The sequence below is a fragment of the Pyrus communis genome, chromosome 6 (assembly GCF_963583255.1).
Source record: "Pyrus communis chromosome 6, drPyrComm1.1, whole genome shotgun sequence".
Taxonomy (NCBI): domain Eukaryota; kingdom Viridiplantae; phylum Streptophyta; class Magnoliopsida; order Rosales; family Rosaceae; genus Pyrus; species Pyrus communis.
Window position 1 is genome coordinate 24,438,205 of NC_084808.1, and position 20,065 is coordinate 24,458,269.

General features: G+C 39.3%; 6 protein-coding genes across 6 annotated transcripts; 3 read left to right on the forward strand and 3 right to left on the reverse strand.

Moving 5' to 3' along the window:
- Window positions 1–773: 773 nt before the first annotated feature.
- LOC137736424 (uncharacterized) lies at window positions 774–1,874 on the forward strand. Its single transcript, XM_068475692.1, has 4 exons — window positions 774–931; window positions 1,084–1,189; window positions 1,315–1,392; window positions 1,695–1,874. Exons 1-4 carry the CDS (start codon window positions 869–871, stop codon window positions 1,748–1,750), a joined length of 303 nt encoding a protein of 100 aa, XP_068331793.1. The 5' UTR covers window positions 774–868; the 3' UTR covers window positions 1,751–1,874.
- A 451-nt stretch (window positions 1,875–2,325) lies between these two features.
- LOC137738448 (axial regulator YABBY 4) lies at window positions 2,326–4,399 on the reverse strand. The gene is made up of 7 exons (XM_068478082.1): window positions 4,304–4,399; window positions 4,011–4,148; window positions 3,743–3,878; window positions 3,589–3,637; window positions 3,424–3,499; window positions 3,223–3,333; window positions 2,326–2,807 (listed from the first exon to the last, which is right to left on the reverse strand). The coding sequence occupies exons 1-7, from the start codon at window positions 4,382–4,384 to the stop codon at window positions 2,730–2,732; spliced, it is 669 nt and encodes a 222-aa protein (XP_068334183.1). The 5' UTR covers window positions 4,385–4,399; the 3' UTR covers window positions 2,326–2,729.
- Window positions 4,400–8,570: 4,171 nt separating this feature from the next.
- LOC137736591 (ubiquitin-ribosomal protein eS31 fusion protein) lies at window positions 8,571–9,255 on the reverse strand. The gene has a single exon (XM_068475834.1). It carries the CDS (start codon window positions 9,211–9,213, stop codon window positions 8,743–8,745), a length of 471 nt encoding a protein of 156 aa, XP_068331935.1. The 5' UTR covers window positions 9,214–9,255; the 3' UTR covers window positions 8,571–8,742.
- Window positions 9,256–9,420: 165 nt separating this feature from the next.
- LOC137736590 (CRS2-associated factor 2, chloroplastic) lies at window positions 9,421–13,093 on the forward strand. The gene is made up of 6 exons (XM_068475833.1): window positions 9,421–10,252; window positions 10,341–10,468; window positions 10,637–10,862; window positions 11,313–11,440; window positions 11,754–11,895; window positions 12,634–13,093. Exons 1-6 carry the CDS (start codon window positions 9,598–9,600, stop codon window positions 13,035–13,037), a joined length of 1,683 nt encoding a protein of 560 aa, XP_068331934.1. The 5' UTR covers window positions 9,421–9,597; the 3' UTR covers window positions 13,038–13,093.
- A 774-nt stretch (window positions 13,094–13,867) lies between these two features.
- Window positions 13,868–16,665, forward strand: LOC137736738 (uncharacterized). Its single transcript, XM_068475985.1, has 9 exons — window positions 13,868–14,066; window positions 14,500–14,854; window positions 15,011–15,044; window positions 15,262–15,462; window positions 15,593–15,682; window positions 15,854–15,919; window positions 16,011–16,102; window positions 16,184–16,231; window positions 16,318–16,665. The coding sequence occupies exons 2-9, from the start codon at window positions 14,529–14,531 to the stop codon at window positions 16,433–16,435; spliced, it is 975 nt and encodes a 324-aa protein (XP_068332086.1). The 5' UTR covers window positions 13,868–14,066; window positions 14,500–14,528; the 3' UTR covers window positions 16,436–16,665.
- A 574-nt stretch (window positions 16,666–17,239) lies between these two features.
- On the reverse strand, window positions 17,240–18,020 carry LOC137736739 (cytochrome b-c1 complex subunit 8-like). The gene is made up of 2 exons (XM_068475986.1): window positions 17,754–18,020; window positions 17,240–17,517 (listed from the first exon to the last, which is right to left on the reverse strand). The coding sequence occupies exons 1-2, from the start codon at window positions 17,921–17,923 to the stop codon at window positions 17,469–17,471; spliced, it is 219 nt and encodes a 72-aa protein (XP_068332087.1). The 5' UTR covers window positions 17,924–18,020; the 3' UTR covers window positions 17,240–17,468.
- Window positions 18,021–20,065: the final 2,045 nt, after the last annotated feature.

The window sequence follows — 20,065 nt, forward strand, 5'->3', positions numbered from 1 at the left end:
TTCCCATTAAAATAAAATAAGGGATTGGACTGCAAACAATTTGTGGTTAAAATGTTAAAATTATAAGAAATGAAAAAGAAGAAATTGTACATTTGTCTAAAAAGTATTCAAAATCGAAAAAACTGAATTTTGGGAAGGTCATTATGTTTCAGTACACTATGAGATGAAAACGAAAAAACAGTATATTTATATACTTAGTCTAAAAAAGTAATGAACATACAAAATAGAGAATCTATTTGGATCCAAAGTTCTGAGTTCATTTTTCTCCTTTTAATATCATTTGTATCACAATAGAGATTTATATTATATATCATATAGCATCTATATTAATTCATGTATCACACGATACTGCATCAAGAGGCCTAACATACACATAACACAATAAACACATTACACAATATTTACTCATGGCAACTTGCAAGTAGAATGTACGACCGGAAAATAGGTAGCAAGTTAATGGGTGGGATTGGTCCTAGATAGCTAACTAGGGCCTATATGCTGGTTGGTTCAAGTCATCAATCATCAAGTGAAGTGGCTAGAGCCTTAGCCACGCATTTGTCATCTCATCATAAACGCAAATATATGTCTTCTCTTATCTTTTTGAGTCTTTGCAGATGAGGTGAATCTATCGTTTGGATTTCTAGTGCTATTTTGGCCCTTCGCTTGGATATCTGTGGATAACAACATTTCCCTAGTATTTTAGGTCGTCTTTTGTTATATATAACCCCTCTAAATAGTATTTTTTATATATTTGTTTTCTTTCTACATCTCTCTCTCTCTCTCTCTCTCTCTTCTATTCTGTTCTTCTTTTAGTTGTTCATGCCTTTTGTTTTTGTCCAAACCCTAGACTCATCGAGACTCAGGAGAAATGTATCACAGTCATCACTTTGGTCCATGTCTTCATTGCCACCCTCAAAGCTACATTAGAATGGTACTCTCTCTCTCTCTCTCTCTCTCTCTGTGTCTGTGTCTGTCTCTGTGTCCGAGCACACACACATCGATCGCACTATATGCATGGCAATAGTTTCTAGTCTTATTTTGCATGGAAATTGTAATACTGATACCGATACATATAAAAAACAGGTTCAACATCTTATTGAGAGATGCTTGCTACTTCACATGAATCGTGACCAATGCATAAAGGTACTAGCAGAGCATGCACGCATTAGGCCACTCGTCACGCTTACAGGTCTGTCTCTCGAGATTTTCTCAATTTTCAAGTGTAATAATACGTATATATGTGTGTGTGTGGCTAGTTAGTTGGTTTAATCGTGTATGTGTGAGTGCTGAAAGCATATATATATATGGTTGCAGTATGGAGAGAGCTACAAAAGGAGAATAGGCACTTCTTCCAAGCATACTTCCACTCTATTTCTCCCAGACCTTTAATGGGTAAGAACCCAGCTCATCTCTACTTTTCTTATTTTTTTCAGAATTATTTGCATTCAATACGCTCATAAATTACTCCACAAAATTAGATATATGTATATCTAACCCCAACCACACCAATACACACACACACACACGCATCATTGTAACTGTGTGACATTCAATCGGGAAGATTTATTCATATATGTATGTATGTATGTATGTATACATACTCATACAGCAATGGGGCCTAAGAATAATTAATAAGATTTTTAAAATTATAGCAAACTTAATTATATGACGTTGCTGCATTTTCTATTTTTCAGGCAGTTGTATTCAAAGGGGGCCAAGATTTGGAAGAAGGAAACAGCACTGGAAGTGAAAGTGGTTTTTCTGATATATGTGTGAGGAAGTTAAACTAATTAATTTCAACTCAAAACTAGCTAGCCATCATTTTGAATATCCTAGTTTGTAATTATAGCTGAAAATAACGTTCGATGATTTGGGAAAATGGATAAAATCCCAGTCAAGTATAAAATATTTTTGCTACTGATCATGACTGTGTGTGCCACAAATATAGGTTTTATCTAGTTTCCCACAAGGGCTGGGGCACTTTTTGAATGGTTTAAGTTGCGACTTTGCCTTAAAGATAGATTTTACTATGATTCATCCGCATCTATTTCCGTTGCCTGAATTTGTAGTCATTCAAACCAAGCATAGAGTTTATTGGAGGTAGGTAAATCAAGGAGACTCCCTTGGCCGAGAGAACCATGTATGAAAATTTCATCTGTTTCATGTGAACATGATCAAACTTCCATATGTATATGTATATACATATACACACATCACGTATCCATGCATCATTCACAATAATTATTGAAAAACATGGGCAAGATAATTAAACAAACGATGTATGACAAACTACTCAAACACATCCTAGTTTTGAAATGTGTCATTAATTGTCTCTTATAATAACAGTCCCAGCTAGCCTGTAACCAAGTCTCTGGCACATCTTATTGAGGAAATGTAGCTGTCACAACTATATGGAATTTGCATGCAGTCCATAACCATAGAGAAATTTGATTTACTTGGAAACTGAATTGAACTAGAAAACATTGAGTTTGTTTAACTGAACCAAATCAAATATATTAACTCTATCACAATCAGCAAGCTCATCTGAAAGCAAATCGATCGAGTACTACTTCTTTCTGCAGTCAGTGAAGACTTTTGTTCAACATCTGAAACGAAAACCACATTCCCTAGAGAATCTACTCTTAAAATAGCAAATGACTGTAACCCTAAATCGTGGGCCTGAAAATCAAACAGCTTTCTTGTTATAGAAGTTTAGGTCAAGTCTTCATTCACTCGAAGGGTGTCCTTGCCCATATGGAATGCCTTGGGGCCTTTCTCTCGCGGAAACCTTTGCCATGTTCGACTGCCTGAAATTTTCACAACAGAAAGTTATGCATAAATACATGAGTGGCATAAATTAATTATTATACACACACACAAGGATTGTGACAAGCTTTGGGATATTCAATATTACTATTAGCCTTCCTGCAGCCCCCGGACCTGGATAATTGCTATATATTCTGATCATTAGCAAGATTAATTATATTAGAAATGATTACATTAAAAGTTTAGTCAGGGTTTAGTAACCTATAAACAAAATTCAATTAGGGTTTACATGCTTGTGATCAATATTTTAATCACGCATGCTGCATAACTAAGATCTGTAAACAATAGTCAATTAGGGTTTACTTAATTGATTACCCTTTTGGCTTTCATGTTTTGTTAGGTAGAGTTGAAATTAATCTGATGATCAAAGTTGGGAACTTAGGGTCTTTGGTTTACCTCAGGCATATCAGATTTCCATGCCACATTTTCCTCTCTCAGCTCGCTGCAGGTGCAACTCTCTCCATCTGGACCATCTTCTTTGTACTGAATTGGAGGGAACTGTGCCCACTGCACATAATCAAACATGCAAAATCACAAAGTTAAACAGTACTATAATTCAATTTCATTACTGATCATCTTGGCTATAAAAGACCTTACATTTTTTGCAGCTGTACTGAAAGCTTCCTTATGAGTCATGCTTGGATTCTCAGCCTTAAGCCTCCTGATTTCTTCCCTGTTTAAAAGATGAAAGTAGTATAAAAATTTTAAAACTCCCCATTGAATCTCAATCACATCTTATGCATGTAAAGTGAATAATCTTACTTGATAAATCGGTTGTAAGCCGATGGAGCTCGTTGTCTCTTCTCCGGCGCTACATACAGATTGATAATAGTAATTAAGATAAGGTTGATGCATTGCACCAAATAGTGTATGGATTATAAGCATAAACCAAATTATGTATGGATTATAAACATACGTTTGTTAACAATGGGATTCATGGAGATTATATCCTCATCTTCATTGTCAGAATTGGAAATCACCATTGATGGGCTGCGCATGTCCAAGGAGTTTTGCTTCTCCACCATTTCCTCCAAGCAAAGTTCTTCTTTTTGCTACAAAGAGATTAAAAATTTCACAGAGACACTATCATATTGATTAAGACCTAAAAACCCTATGAAATATAAAGATCCAGATGAGATTTATATATAAAAAAATTACTCATACATATATAGGTTTATATGTACCTCATCTTGGGTAAGTGACGCTAAGAGATGAAGGGGAACAAAGGAGGCCTTCATCATGTTCACTGATAGGATGCAACTGCAGTGACCACATCGGACCGTGACAGCCAACATTGACAAGCTGCTGCATGGGACGCTCACCTACGTTTTTACATAAAACCAATCGGTCAAACTTGCCAAAATAATAGAAAAGAGTAAGAAACAGATCAGAACCCAAGAATTAATTCAGTCATGCTAGCTTTATCAAAATTTTCTCAATCTACTAGTAAAAAAAGTTAGGGCAAATATTGAGTAACCAGTAGTATGGTAGTGCAGAAGCCACATTGGACATAGCAAATCTGGTCTGGAAGATCGAAGAGATGATTCAGTGTTGACATGTTTGTGTGTTTTCTAGAGAGAGAGAGAGAGAGAGAGAGAGAGAGAGAGAGAGAAAGAGAGAGGACGTGAACAAAAGTAAGTGTCTGGTTATAAAACGGGAGGATTTATATAGAAGCTGGAGGACAATCATCATAAATAAAAAGGTCATTATGAATTACTAAATCACTAACTTTCGTTGATGATTATTACTTAGTCATGGTCAATATGCATAAGTACTTCTATGTGATTTGATCCACGTTGTTTGAGGAAAAAGACGTGTGCTAGGTTTCACTGCTATATCAACGTGAAGTGGGGATGGTGAGTAAATAAATGTTGAAGCACTTCAGATTGTTTGAAGTCTAGGGTTCTTTATCACTCCATACCCAAATTACAGGCACACCCCTAAACCCTAAAATTGGTGAAAATGGCAACATCTTTGCAGCCATATCTATTTCTGATGTAAAACTTCAATCGAACGGCAGGTGAGTAGAGTGATTAGCTAGCTAGGATTAGAGAAGCTCCTTTAGTTTCATGCGTTATTTTCTCCATAAATTGACTCTCTTTTCTCCCACGTGAAAGTGAAAGTGAAAGTGCAGCAAGTTTTACCATAAGTAATAAAGTGGATGTTTCTAGAAGCATGCATGGAGAAGGAAAAGTGGCATCTTAGAATTTGTCTTTTCCTGAAAGAAGAGCAAGTTCCAATTGATATAGGAAGGTCTCTCGACTCTCTCCTTTGCTTTTTGTGCTGCCCAGTTTTGGTTCATAAATGACCTATATCTACTGCACCAGTTACCGTTTTAACTAATTGACATTGATCCACTATGTGGTAATTAACTCTCCCCCATGTGGTTGTAAGTGAGAGTTCAAGATCAAAGGTCCCCACATCCCCACAGATTGAAAATTGAAAACTCAAATGTGCATATATATTTGCTGTCACGCAAAAATGAGTGCCAGTCAGGTCATTATTAATTCCTCATTATCAATATTTTTTCTAACCCTAGGGACAGTTAGTACTAACATTTACAGTAAGAATTTTGAATTCCTCTTGAACTAATTAGGAGTTTTAGTTTTAGTTTTGGTATGAAGCAGAGGTAACTAAGTTGTGATTGTTTGCAAGGAATCAAGAAACATCGAGATCTAATTCCATATCTCTTACAAATATTCATGTTTTTTTGTCCCTAGCGTGAAGTCTTTCATGTCTAATCTCTATTTTTGTTTTTCATTACTTGTTGGTTAGAGCCTAATCATCTATAGTTTTGTTAAGAAATGGGTTTCTAGCATGTAGGAAGAGAGCATTTTAAAATTCATGTATTTTTTCCTTCTGGGCCAAAAATCTTTAAGCTTCTATCATTTGCATGCATAAAAAAGTTGTTGATCCATGTTTAATGCATATCATTTGTGCAAATAGACTCGTATTTTGTTGTATATTTTGGTTCTTAGTAGCATCAGTAGAGAAGTGTTAGGATCAGTCGCGCACATGTGCATGAGTTGATTGTAGCTAATTCTGCTTTTATAACTCTCAAAAAGAAAAAAAGAAAAAAAGAATCAGCCTACATGCACAAGTGCTACTAATTCCTACCTTTTCCCATTATCCGTAGAGCATATATAATGATAAATAGGAAGAAACTTGTATTTGCCGTAGTTCATGAAATGGCTTTGCTTTTTACAATTACCGATGGGTACTTCCCTCCATACACAACATATTGGGCAGCAAGACTTATACAAAGCTGCAGTGAAGCTTTCATTCCCGAGAGCACCTACCCTAAAGAGGAAGATGAATTGGAAATTCGGAACCCTATCTCTGAAGTGGGTCATTCAGTAGTCAAAAGAAAGCTTGTTTTCACAGAAACCTTTGTCTTCTTCTTCTTCTTCTTCTTCTTCTTGAAGGGCCCAATATTTTTTACAGTAAAGCCATGCAAGTACCTGTTTGATCAAGTACTGGCAACAAGTATAGTGACAACAGCCTGTTCTAAACATACCCAGAAAAGTCATTTTCTCATAAATTATCACATGACCTAGTTTACTCCAAGAGTGTGACTAGCTTTGGAACTCAGCGAGTAATTATGTTGAAGTAACAATTTTTTACCCGAGTCTGCAGAAATCTTGACTGCTGATGTGTGAGGAGTGATGACTCTCACGGTAAGATGTCAATGGTCATGATGCTTTGATGATTCGGGACTGGCTTTGAACGTACATGCTGATCAATACATATTAATTTTTGTGTTGGTTTGCTACAGCTGCCTAACAAAATATGCAATCTTGGATGTCATCTGAACTTATGCCCATAATTTAATTTTGTCAAATCAACGAAAAATTTAAGAGAGATGTCACATATTGGTTATTCGACGTCATCCGAAAAATTGCATGGGCATTGTATATGACCCTCTCGAAGGGGTATTCTTCACATTTTAAAGCCAAAGATATTGAACCAAAAATTAAACTCCTTCCAATATGTCGTATCATTCTTATAACAATGTTGTTTGATTCAAATTTGATTCTTTTCTTTGAAAGTTGAATATATTTTTATGTTAGTGAGAGAATGAGGTTGGGTAAAGGGTGGCGATATGGTGGGGGCCAAGTGGGGGCGAGTTGGGTTGTGGTTGAGGTAAGATTTTTCAATGTGCTGGGAATGCGGTAAAGTGGTTGGAGAGGGACAATTCTCATGACCTTTAATACAAAAGCTAAGGATAAATATAATTTGGGCACCACCCAATACAATATCATCTTGAGCCGCATAAACTATGGACAGCAATTTCTCACCCCTCGAATTTCAAATGTTTTCAGGGATGAATGAATTCGAAAAAGTATTCTCTTCTTCTTTTCTTAAAAAAGGCATCAGAAGGGATAGAGTTCTCCGCTTAGCCGAAATAGGAGTCGCTTTCTTCCCGGAATAAAAGCCAAACTAAATTCCACCATTGATACCCAAAAAAGTAGACTGCGTTTCATTTCAGCTACAGTAGTAGCAAATATGTTTTATACATACAAATAACATCTCGATTGCTCTGGTGATGGTGGGATTCACGCGAGACCAGTATATGGTTCCAAATGCCTTGTTCCATTTGGCGTGGATCCCTCCACAACTAGTGTAATCGAGATGTTACCATCACCGGAAAACAAACAGTGTACGTAGTTGGAATCGAGTATAAGGGGACGCGATCATATAGTGTTGCAGGAGAGGAATGGAAGGGGCCGATTGAAAGGTTAGATAGCGTGAATGGCCGATTGGTTAGAAGGTAAGGACGGCATGATTGACTGGTTGCAGTCCTTCGGATCATGAGGCTAAAACTAGTTGGGTGGAGAGTGACGGCTGAACCTAAACATCAATATATGTAAACGTAGTTTGACATTCCTAGAGCCGTTGATGATCTTAAACAGGCATTAGAATGGCTTCAAATGCCAAATCTTCACCAGTCTTGGCCGCATTTCTGTAAAAAGTTCCATCAAACAATATGAATGTTCAGAGTACAAAACGAGGGATGACACTTGGGATTTTGAATGTGATGAACTAAACCTAGGCGTTTACAATACATTAGGAATCATTTGGAGTAAAAACCTATAAAAAACAATGTAATTGATAGTATTTCGAAAGGGCCGGTTTGACACGACAAGAGATCGGACAACGACCAAGCCCATACCAGTGGGTGACTGCAGGTCGAATAAATATTATGTTCTGGATCAAAGGCCCATACATAAACCCAGGGTGGCTAACTCTTTCAGAGCCCGAAGGCCCCAAACCGGTCCTTCGGGCTGTTGCACTGTTGCACACTCAAATAGCCACTGTAAATTTGGTTCAATGTCCAAAAAGAACGTCGAAATGCAGCAGTGTTGCACACTCAAATGGACAATGCCTAGTGTTGCACACTCAATGTGAGCTCGCCAATCTTGTAAAAGACGATCAGCAGTAACCTCACAAGGGAATAAAAAGACAACGACAACTAGTATCAAACCAACCATTTTTATACAACAAAACAATTCAGGCCAAGCCCGCAACGATCCACCAATAACTAGGTTACAAACACAATCGTGTATTTGAGTCAAACAACCCAAACCATTAGACCCCAAAGCTAAATTGTTAGACCAACTTAACCAGACTTAGCCGATGATACACTATAACCATATGCAAATCGATCTAACTCAGCTCGTTTACCAATTTAATCAAATGAAGCGCACCTACCAAATCAATCAAAACGAGCAGCAAACAAACGATTGATAACAAAATTAGGGTAATCATTCCATCTGGGATATGCAATAGAAACAACGAAAACGCCTAAAGCCTCATAGGTTCTTCAAGCATGAAATTAAAATCCAAAAGCACCATAAAGCATCAAAATTTAAAATCCATGGCGATATAATTCGAAATTAAAAACTCCAAATTACTCTAATCACCGCCAGCCTTCTGGTAAACATAGGTCAACCCGCACTTGCCGCAGTAGTGCCTGTCGAAGTGGTTCGCCATGAAAGTCCCGGCGCCGCACTCGGCATTGGGGCACTCCTTCCGCAGCCTCTGGACCTTGCCGGAGTCATCCACCTTGTAGAACTGGAGCACTGCGAGCTTCACCTTCTTGTGCTTGTGCTTGATCTTCTTGGGCTTGGTGTAGGTCTTCTTCTTCCTCTTCTTGGCGCCACCGCGGAGGCGGAGCACCAGGTGGAGAGTGGACTCCTTCTGGATGTTGTAGTCGGCGAGGGTTCGGCCGTCCTCGAGCTGCTTGCCGGCGAAGATGAGGCGCTGCTGGTCCGGGGGGATGCCCTCCTTGTCTTGGATCTTGGCCTTGACATTGTCAATGGTATCGGAGGACTCGACCTCTAGGGTTATGGTCTTACCCGTTAGGGTTTTCACGAAGATCTGCATGGTTGCGGCCGCAGACGGTGGGAGATTTGGGAGTGGGAAAATGGAAGGGATCAGGTTTATATAGTATCTGCACGCTAGCTAGGGTTTTGGGGCAACGCGCTAGCTAATTATTTGGTGTGGTGCAGGCGCATGAGAGTTGATGTGGTCGCATAAGAAACGACGCATAAGGAGATGTCGTACAAAAAATTATAAAAAAAAAATGCCCCACTGAAAATATCACCAGCGTCTTATCAGTTTACGCAGTGGAGGCAAAATCAACGGAAAAACCAGAAAACCCCATGAAAGCCTTATCCAATCTTTCCTCTTTATTTCCTAATTTTCAAGCCCACGCGAAATAAAAAGGAAAGAATTTGAATTCCTGGATTTTTTCAATTGGGAGGATCCATGGCGATCGTAGCGTCGCTACCGGGCTTCAACCTCTTCTCCTCCCTCCCTTCAACCCCGCCCCCAAACGACCAAAACTCCGGCGCCGCCGCCACGTCCATTTCCCCGCCAATTCCAATCCCCAAATACCCACCTCCCCTCAAAAAGTCCCAAAATGCCCCTCCCGCCAACCCCGCCCTCAAAACGCTCCACCGCCGCACCAAATATTACAAGCCCGTCCAAGAGGGCGTCATCCCCGCGGACGGCGACCGCGCGGTTGTCATAGGAGAAAACGGCGTGTCGTACCAACTCCCCGGCGCGCCGTTTGAGTTCCAGTACAGCTACTCCGAAACCCCAAAGGTCAAGCCTTTGGCAATTCGCGAACCGGCCTTCCTGCCCTTCGCCCCGCCCACAATGCCGAGGCCCTGGACCGGCAAAGCTCCGTTGAAGAGCGCCAAGGAGAAGAAGATGAAGAGGAAGGTTCCGCTCTGGGACTCGGTGGGTCCAGTGGTGGCTGGAACCGGTGGAGTGAAGGAAATGGCGAGGCCAATTGAGCTGGGAAAGTACCCCAAGCAGCAAAAATCGAGGGAGGAGATTTTGGGTGATCCATTGAAGAAGTGGGAGATCAAAATGCTTATCAAGCCCCAATTATCCGATAATCGCCAAGTTAATCTCGGTCAGTTCGCTGTTTTACTGTTTTTCATTTGTTCATGATTCGCTTTCGAATTGAATTTTGAATGAATGGATTGTTTTTATTGGTTTAGGAAGAGATGGGTTGACTCATAACATGTTGGACTTGATACATTCGCATTGGAAGCGGAGGCCGGTCTGTAAAGTGAAATGCAAGGGGGTTCCAACCGTGGATATGGATAATGTCTGCCATCATATTGAGGTATTGGATCATTACTTTCGGTTTTTGGAATCATATGTGACTGTGATTGCTCTGTTTTTCCTTATATTGTTGCGTATACATGTGGAATTTCGACAATGCAGTTGAAGCTGGTGATGGGACTGTGGAGAAACTAGAATCATAAAACTGAGATTTTGTTTATGGTTCCAGGAAAGAACTGGCGGGAAGATCATACATCGAGTTGGCGGTGTGGTTTATCTTTTCCGTGGGAGAAACTATAGCTATACAAATCGCCCGCAATACCCACTGATGCTGTGGAAACCAGCTGCTCCAGTCTACCCAAAACTTATCCAAGAGGCTCCAGAAGGGTTGACAAAAGATGAAGCGGACGTGTTTCGGAAGAAAGGGAAAAGGCTTTTGCCAATATGTAAATTAGGTACAGGTCCCTACGAATTGTACTGCTCATTTCATATAAGGTTGTGTTGCTGACTTTAGTCTGCTGTTTTTATCTTGTTCCAAGTAACTTGAGCCATAAGCTGTGAAGCAAGGCTTTTTAAATATCATGACATAGTTTATTTATGGTGTGCTATTCTGAAGCGGTGCAAACTTAATTCTTCTATGCCAGTGGTTTTTGTATTCTTTTAACCTTGAAGTTTTACACCCTTGATCTGTATCAGATGGTTTGAATTAGCTTATCTTTTTCACTGGTGGCAAGCGGCTAAAAATCTAAATCATGGTTTGCAGCTATTAAGTTTGATAATTAACTGTCACTTTGTCTTAGGATTAAGATTAGTTGATGAACAATGAATTGATGAACAATGAACACTTGATTTTTATAACTTAGATGACTATTTCAGACTATTTCTATGTTTATTCCAAATTGCAGCCAAAAATGGAGTATACATTACCTTGGTGAGAGATGTTAGGCATGCTTTTGAAGGAAGTCCTTTAGTAAAGATTGACTGTACAGGGATGCATGCAAGTGACTACAAAAAGCTAGGTGCTAAGCTTAAGGTTTGTACGCTGCTTCTTTTTCTATACCTCTTCATCCAGTGTCATTTAGCGTGTTCCTGTACAAAGGCATGTAAGAAACGATAACCTTTTCAAGGTTGTACAAAGCATTGTCCTTTTTCTGTAGTTATATTTTGTTCCTTGGTTTCAAAACCTTTCGGAGTTACTTATTTCTATGGATGGAATTGCTTTGTATAAGTGCCAGATAGCATTTTGAAAAATTGCTTGATGGTATTTATATACTGCAAAGAGTTACCTAATCATTGTCTAACATTATCCCAGTTTTCTAACCCTCTTAATCTCCACTTGTTTACAGGAATTGGTTCCGTGCGTGTTACTTTCTTTTGATGATGAACAGATATTGATGTGGAGGGGTTCAAATTGGATATCAATGCATCAATCAGCACCTTCGCCTTCAGAACCAGATGATTTTGATATTCTATTATCAACAGGAAGAGGTATGAGTTACATTGCATACGCATGATTATTTTTAAGACCAATTTAGAAATTACTGACCGCAGAATTAAAAGATAACAAAACCATGTTTCAGGAAATTAAAAGATGATTTTGAAATTCTTTATCCAGTTTATATTCTCCTACATTGATTATGTTGGCTGTTAACTGTTAAAAATCAAAGAAAAAAATTTTAATTAAGCGATTTAAGATGATTTCGGAAAGGCATGCACATCATGTGGGGCCTTCTGTAATCAGCGTCCTAATGCCAGGCCTAATAGTTAGAAAAGGCAAGTCGGGATATTTTAGAGCTTCATTTGTACCCAAGTTCAAGGAAGCTTCTGTTGTTTTTCCAATTCTAGTTAAAAGTTGGTTGATATTAGACTTGTGGCTACTAGAGTTGAGTAGACATCCATCGATTGGACTAGCTTTACAAAGTGGAGAAGGCAGGCATGATTGCAACCTGTTTGTTGGTAAAGTTCATACCAGTTACTGACAAGAGAAGCAATATCCTAGAAATTGCGTTCTTGAGTCCTAAGTTTTGTTGAACATTGATGTGGACAAAGTCTCTACAGTGTATTATTCCGTATACATTGTTTTGTTTCTCTCTCAGTAATAATGCAATAGGAATTCAATTTAATTCGTGAAGCAGTGATTTTCTTCTGTGATTCTAGGCTGTAATGCGTGATTCATTTTATAACGCTCCATCTGACTTCGTTTACATTCTGATTTTGCTTTTTCAGGCAGGGAAGATGATAAACCTTGTAAGCCTGATACCAAAACAGTGATAACAAGCCCAAAAGTGATGTCTCTCTGGAAACGCTCGATCAACTCAAACAAAGCACTGCTTCTGGATGAGCTTGACCTCGATCCTGACGCTCTCTTGAAGAAGGTCGAGGAATTCGACAGTGTTTCGCAGGCGACAGAGCACTCCTATCCGGCGCTGATCGTGTCGAGCGAAGACGGTTCCGGCAGCTCGGTTCAAGTGTTTGAAGACGACCAAAGGGACCCTTATAGCGAATACGACGACTATATTGACAATGATTACGATAATGAGAGTGATGATGATGAATTTTATGGGAGTGATTCAATCCCCATGGGATCATTACCTGTCGACGTAATAGCAGAGAAACTGGACCATGATTAATTTCAATAAAATCTGGCAAAGGAAGCCTGTGGTTTATAGTTTCCACATTGTTACTTTTTAGTCCTGTTGTAGCGTTTATTTTACCGGCCACTTACATTCTGCAAATATCCGTTAAGATTTGTCTTGGCCGTTCAGATCTTGCAACTATCCCGTTGGATCTGTTCCATAACGACTGACAAGTTGTCGTGCTGCTCCGATCTCCTAAAGTAAGGATTGGATAGCCACTCGTACGTTCAAAAATGCTTGGAAGTTTAAATTACATTTTGCTCCTTCAAATTTGGTTGTAATTTTAACTTCACACCTTATTTTTAAAATATTACAATGTCATAGATAGATTCATGTTTTGATGACGACGTTCTATATTCGTTCTTATTAAATGATGGTGTGCTAACGACAAATCTGTTTCATTTTTGGTTGAAAAACGAGGCTAATTGTTAGTAGGCCAAACAAAATTATTTCAAAAATAAATCTAAGCTCGAACATTCCAAATATTTACCGCTCGAAAATTCCAAATATTTACCACTCGAAATTATTTTGAATGGTGTACTTGTTTCAGGAAAATTTGAACGCAGCACCACCTTATCCCTCACAATTTTAAATAAAGAATAAAAAACAAAAGAAATAAAGAATACATATCCAATAGCTGATTCTGGACTCGGAGAGGTAAAGTTGATTCTGTCTTCTCTTCCATTTTCTGATCTTCTGCGGTCCAATCCAATCCCATCCGATCCAGTCCTCCACGCCAACTGCAGCATTCACACACACAAAAATGGAAAAAAGGTGAAATCTTCCAAACACCCTCCATTTGCTCTCTCTCTCTCTCTCTCTCTCTCTCTCTCTCTCTCTCTCTCTCCGAGACAATTGGGAGAAGAAAAGAGAGAAGCAAAGAATCCATCTTTTTTTTAACCTTCGGGAAATTCACCAGCGAAGACGGACAGGCCTCTCCTTTTGGGAGGAACCAACGTTTGTTATTCTCGTTTTGATGTGATCGCGAGTTGACGACATTTTTCCGAGAAACCCCACTTTAAAGTAAAGAATCTCTCCTCTTCCGCTCCTGAATTTAACCTTGAAAAAGCTCCTGTTATTATTTTGTTTTCTTCTGCATTTGTCCTTGGATTATGATCCCTTCCCACTGTAGTTTTTGGGGTTCCATAATTTGTGCTTTACACATCTGTCGAATCGTTATTTGATTTGTACGATGGTTTTTTTACAACGAACTAACCGTGCAACTGATTTTATTTCTTCCCCGAACATTTGAAACTGTTGTCTTTGTTTTGTTAACATTTGACATGTTAACTGTTGTACACAGTTTTTGTCACAGAAATTTGCAGGGTTGTTCTGGTTTCTACCATTTTCTCTTTTATGTTTTTGCAATTTCTGTGACAAATTTGAATACAAATTAGATAACATAATTGGTGGGGCAAGTACGTGTGAAACTTACGAGCTATGAGTTTCTTCACAGGATCATCGAACCATACTTGGCAACCCGTCATGACTGCGGATACAACTGATGCGAGTTATTGGTTGAATTGGAGGTTTCTCATTTGTGCAATATGGATCTTATCTACTATGGTTGTAGCCTCAGTTCTTATATGGAAATATGAAGGTTTCAAAAAATCGAGAACGGGCAGGAGAGCAGTGGATCAGCGAGAAACGGTAGGGACTTTGTACGAGGATGAAGCCTGGAAGACGTGTCTTAAAGGAATACATCCCGCGTGGTTACTTGCTTATAGAATAATTGCTTTTGTTGTGATGTTGGGGTTGATAGTTGCTAATGTTGCTCTTGATGGAGCCGGCATCTTTTACTTCTATACTCAGTAAGCTATCTTATTTATTTGTATTTTTCATGTTCGTGATCTTAGAAACCACTCTTTGAGGAGCGGATGCGCCCAAATTTGAAGCTTATTGTGTTAATTGTATATGTGCAACGCTCTATATGCTGATGTACTCTATTGGCCTATTGTGCTTAACAGGTGGACGTTTGTTTTGGTCACATTCTATTTCGGGGTAAGCATTTAAATCGTCTTGAGCATACCTGCATTTACATTGTAGTAAAGTACTTGAAATATAATATTTACTTTGTTTTTGTACCTTCGACCGCTCAGTTCAATCTTACCACTCAAAGATGCTCATTAGGATTGATGAAATATGAGAGTCATTATGCTTTGGTTTCCTTGAATCACATTATCCCGAGTTTTAATATGTTCTGAACATCATTTTATAGTATGGATCTTTAGTCTCGCTTCGTGGAATTTATAAGCATCGCAATAGAATTGGTGAGGATGAAGAGCGAGGCGCTTATGTTGCTCCAACACTAGGGGAGAATGGCAATACGTCCAATGGATCTAAAAGTCTTACTCATGAAGAATATCATGGCCGCAAAGGTGCAGGTGCATGTGAATACATCTTTCAAATTATTTATCAGGTAGGTTTTCTCCAACAAGTGGCTGCAGTTCTGGTTAATAAATTTGGACTTGGATTCTTCCAGGTTAGGTAAAATCTGAGCTTCTGTTATCTCAACCAGGTTGTTTCCTTCTCTTTGTTCATGTGTATAGATGTGTGGAGGTGCTGTCGCTATCACTGATTGCATATTTTGGCTTGTTCTGTATCCATTTCTAACATCCAAAGACTACAAACTGAATTTTGTAAGTACGAGGCTGCTAATTTCATTGACATTAAGGTTTCTTATATACCACCCTTACAGTGGAAGCAGTCAAAATTGTTTGTCTTCTTATAGTTTGTAACTAGAGTTGAGTTGCTGTTTTCCAGTAGTGAACCGCTTTGTTTGACGTGTCTTCCTCTTCATTCAACTGCAGATGATGGTCATAATGCACTCAATCAATGCCCCTTTCCTCCTTGGTGAGGCATTTTTGAATAACATGGTATGTTTGGTTCCTTGTTCGTTTTGACAGCATTTTCTATTCTTTTTTCATGATTAAAGCTTAAAAACTTCTCTCTTCTTCCTCCTTTCAGCGGTTTCCATTGTTTCGAATCGCATATTTTGTGCTGTGGACGGGAGTATTCGTGATTTTTCAGTGGATATTCCATGCTTGCAAATCCATGTGGTAAAACTACATTTCAAATTACTTTTGTTTGAGATTGAAGAAACTTAACTGTAGCTCATAAACATGATAACTTCGATACAGGTGGCCTTATCCATTTCTCGACCTGTCATCCTCGTATGCTCCTTTATGGTATGTTTTTCTAACCTCGACAAACAAATATTGCAGAAACTGGACTGCATGTACATTGCGCCTTATCATTGTCGTCAACCTTGCAGGTATCTTGGGGTTGGATTGATGCATCTCCCATGCTACGGCGTCTTTGCTCTAATTATTAGGATAAAGAACTTGCTGTTGTCAAGAGCATTTCCGGAGTCTTATCAGAACGAGAGATGAGGAAGCGGATGAGAACCGTGTTTGTAAATTCGAGGCTACATGGTGCCAAGACGGCACCACAGATTAATGATTTTTTTGGCCTGGATAAAGGATAAATTTTGGTGGTTCAGGCTTCCATTTGTAATTAGCTGCACTAGATGATTGTTCTTCTGAAGCAGCTATGGCATTTAGACTTGCACATAACAACGTTATGATTGATTTTTCAATGATTCGGTGTAAAATTTCAATTACGATTTTCTAGTTTTTGCCGTGCATCGTTTCTCCGAGAAGTTTGTAACAGGCCACACCTGGGACGGATTGGTATGGAACGAAGGCTATCGTTTCTCCGTCGGGCTAACATATGATCCTTATACATGCACATGAAAGCTCAACCACGATACACCTTCCAGTCCTTGCATAAACTCATGCTTCATCAAACAAATTCACCTGCAGATCACCAAGAGCCGCGCAGACGATACTGCATTGCTCAAGTTACGGCCCGGACAATCGTTGTCCATGGCATCAACTTTCACTTGATATCTGAAGAGCCTTGCCACAATGTAGTGGCCTCACTCTCATCAAGGAGAGCAGAGCAACTTGTATGAAACAAGTTCAGCGCCACGTGATATCCCGGTCCACTATTTATGCCAAATGGAGAGAGAAAAATAACCTTACAAGTCGTCCTCATCAAGAGGTTACAATCTACTAGCAGAGGACCAAGCACCAGCATCAATCCTGCACCTATATCGAATGGTGCGAGGATTTGGTTTCGGTAATAAGCAGAATGGAGTTGCACATTTAAATGTAGATAAATGAAACAGATACTGCAATCTCAAATTATTATGCAGCTTGAATTTGCATACCAACTTCAAATTACAAACTTGTTTCCAGAAAAATAAAACTCAAAACCCTTCTTCATTTCAGGGTCACTGTCATTTAATTCAATACAAACATTCAAATTACAACTAGTGTAATTGCAATCAGAGAACAAAGTTTATCATTGCAGCTAACAAGAAAACTTCCCAATCTTGTCATCTCAAATCAAAGCCAATCTTCAGTACCTGTGTTCCAACTTCTCCTGCTCCTGGTAATACTGTACATACCTGCAAATCCCACCAAATCAAAACCCAAATCATCTACTAATCCACCAAAATCTTCACATTCCCCAAATTAGATCAGTCCCAAATCCAACATTTTGACCATAAATTTCAACAATTCACCAAAAATACTTGCGACCCACTTCAAAAACCGTTACCAATTGAGCACTAATGCCATCAATTACTAATTTAGAAACATAATCGGAAAACCCTAACCCTAATTTTTTAGATCGAAGACTTACGAGTAGGTGGCGACGAGAGGAGTGAGGAGGAGGGTGGCGCTGAGCCAGTTCTCGGAGACCTTGTGGTGGATCTTGCCGGTGAAATCCTTCCAGAGGCCGGGCATCACCTTCTGCTGAAACGGCGACAGCGCGTACACCACTGCTCTCATCTTCACCGGAATCTTCCCCATTTCTTCTTCTCAAATTGCTTCACTTCAATGACTTGTCGTCTGTTTGCTCTGAGCTTCTCCGATATAAAGTCCACCGCAATCACACGACGAAACACTCGATGTCGTTTTTGTTTCCGTCTCGTCCGACCTGACGAAATTTAACTGAGTAGGTTGTCTGACAGGCTATACATATATGTACCTAAGCCTTAGCTTCGTTACGAATAAGATCTTCCCACTATGATTTTCAAACGAGGATTTACAAGCAAGAACTGACATGTTGACATGATTTACAAACGAGAACTTACGAACGAGGACTGACACGTTACGAAAGTGGACTGACATCTTACGAACTGACGAAATTTAACTGAGTAGGTTTTCTGACAGGCTACACATATATGTACCTAAGCATTCGTTTCGTTACGAATAAGATATTCCCAGTATGATTTTCGAACGAGGATTTACGAGCAAGGATTGACACTTTGACATGATTTACGAACGAGAACTTACGAACAATGACTAACGTTACGAAAGTGGACTGACACCCATATCATATTTATTATATAGATCTCTATCCCATCTTGTCTGCACACCTACATGCACTTTTGATTTACACACACACACACACACACATATATATATATATATATTTACCATGTATGTTTCCTGCTCACACATATAATCCACAATGCTAGGCTGCACACCTAGTCGGCACATCTAATCTGCATGCCTATATATACATATATCAATATATGTACACACACACCGACACACTTGCTTCTCTCACTCTCTCTCTTTGTAAATATATTTATAAAAAAGAGAGTTTAGTCGGTACCACTAGCAGTCGTGCATTAGAGAGACCATATTTGTCTTCATCGTTTTTTTTTTTTTTTTTTTGCCTATTCAATCTCAGATTTTCGATCTTGGATGGGTCTTTGCCCATTCGATCTTGGGTTTTCTTTTCCCACTCGATCTTAGACTTCTGATCTTGGTTTTTTTTTTTTTTTTTTTTACCTATTCAATCGCAGATTTTCGATCTTGGATGGGTCTTTGCCCATTTGATCTTGGGTTTTCTTTTCCCACTCGATCTTAGATTCTCGATCTTGATTGGGTCTCTGGCCATCCGATCTTGGGTTTTCTTTCCCCACTCGATCTTATGTTTTCGATCTTGATTCGATCCTCATCCCTTGGTTTAAGGTTTGAATGAAATGCAACTTTATTTATCAAACAATAGGGAGATGTTAACATACATCCAAGGATACACCCTTCGACATGCAAGGAAGACAAAAAGGGATTTACCCTTCAACATTGCTGGAAACAAAAATTTAAATACAGAAAACATAAATATGAAAAGCTAAATGTGGTACTTTCTCAAATGAATTGCATTATATGGGCGCGGCACATACTGACCTGTTTCAACGTGCCTGAGTTTATAAGCTCTCTTTCCGAAGGCTTCGGTCACCTCGTATGGTCATTCCCATATGCGTCCAAGCTTCCCTGCATTCAAATCTTTTGTGTTTTCAATGACCTTTCTTAATACCCATTCTCCTACCCTGAATCTTTTCAACTTGACCTGCTTGTTGAAGTAAGCAGCAACTTGGTTCTGGTAGTTCGCAAGTCGTAGTGCAACGATTTCTCTTTGTTCCTCGACTAAGTCGTGGGTTTCAAGATAGGCACAGTAGTGCCCACTGGAGATGCAGCAATAGTGGCAGTGGCCTGCTTTGATTGGATAAGTTCCTCTTCCTCTAGTCTGATGATTCCATCAGCCCGAGCCATCACCTCCCTTATGTCTAATGGTGGAATTTCGATTAACGACCTACGCATCTTTGTTCCGGGCAACACCCCTTCTAGGAATGCCAAAGACGCAGTGTGAGAATCACATTCTTCTAGGGTGGACATTTCTTCCGTGAACCTAGTCACATAGCTTTTGAGGCTTTCGCCAACATTTTGTTTAGTGCTGAACAAGATCGTAACATCTTTTCTTGGCCTCCGATTGCAAACATATGGAGATATGAATGCCTCACATAGCTCCGTAAAACTTCCGATAGACCTCAGTTTTAGTTGTCTAAACCAAGTTAAAGATGATCCCGAAAGACTTGAGGGGAACAACTTGCATAGAAGGCCTCGTCGTCTCCTTTGAGCGCCATCTGCTGTTGGAAGTGGTAA

Coding starts and splice junctions, on each gene's coding strand:
- LOC137736424 (XM_068475692.1), top strand. CDS start 869: ATGTATCACAGTCATCACTTTGGTCCATGTCTTCATTGCCACCCTCAA. Junction 932..1,083: donor CTCAAAGCTACATTAGAATG/GTACTCTCTCTC, acceptor TATAAAAAACAG/GTTCAACATCTTATTGAGAG. Junction 1,393..1,694: donor TTCTCCCAGACCTTTAATGG/GTAAGAACCCAG, acceptor TCTATTTTTCAG/GCAGTTGTATTCAAAGGGGG.
- LOC137738448 (XM_068478082.1), bottom strand. CDS start 4,384: ATGTCAACACTGAATCATCTCTTCGATCTTCCAGACCAGATTTGCTAT. Junction 3,638..3,742: donor GAATCCCATTGTTAACAAAC/GTATGTTTATAA, acceptor ATCTGTATGTAG/CGCCGGAGAAGAGACAACGA. Junction 3,500..3,588: donor GCTTACAACCGATTTATCAA/GTAAGATTATTC, acceptor TCTTTTAAACAG/GGAAGAAATCAGGAGGCTTA.
- LOC137736591 (XM_068475834.1), bottom strand. CDS start 9,213: ATGCAGATCTTCGTGAAAACCCTAACGGGTAAGACCATAACCCTAGAG.
- LOC137736590 (XM_068475833.1), top strand. CDS start 9,598: ATGGCGATCGTAGCGTCGCTACCGGGCTTCAACCTCTTCTCCTCCCTC. Junction 10,253..10,340: donor TAATCGCCAAGTTAATCTCG/GTCAGTTCGCTG, acceptor TTATTGGTTTAG/GAAGAGATGGGTTGACTCAT. Junction 11,896..12,633: donor TCTATTATCAACAGGAAGAG/GTATGAGTTACA, acceptor TTGCTTTTTCAG/GCAGGGAAGATGATAAACCT.
- LOC137736738 (XM_068475985.1), top strand. CDS start 14,529: ATGACTGCGGATACAACTGATGCGAGTTATTGGTTGAATTGGAGGTTT. Junction 14,855..15,010: donor ATCTTTTACTTCTATACTCA/GTAAGCTATCTT, acceptor TGTGCTTAACAG/GTGGACGTTTGTTTTGGTCA. Junction 16,232..16,317: donor TCCTCGTATGCTCCTTTATG/GTATGTTTTTCT, acceptor TCAACCTTGCAG/GTATCTTGGGGTTGGATTGA.
- LOC137736739 (XM_068475986.1), bottom strand. CDS start 17,923: ATGGGGAAGATTCCGGTGAAGATGAGAGCAGTGGTGTACGCGCTGTCG. Junction 17,518..17,753: donor CCTCTCGTCGCCACCTACTC/GTAAGTCTTCGA, acceptor TGGGATTTGCAG/GTATGTACAGTATTACCAGG.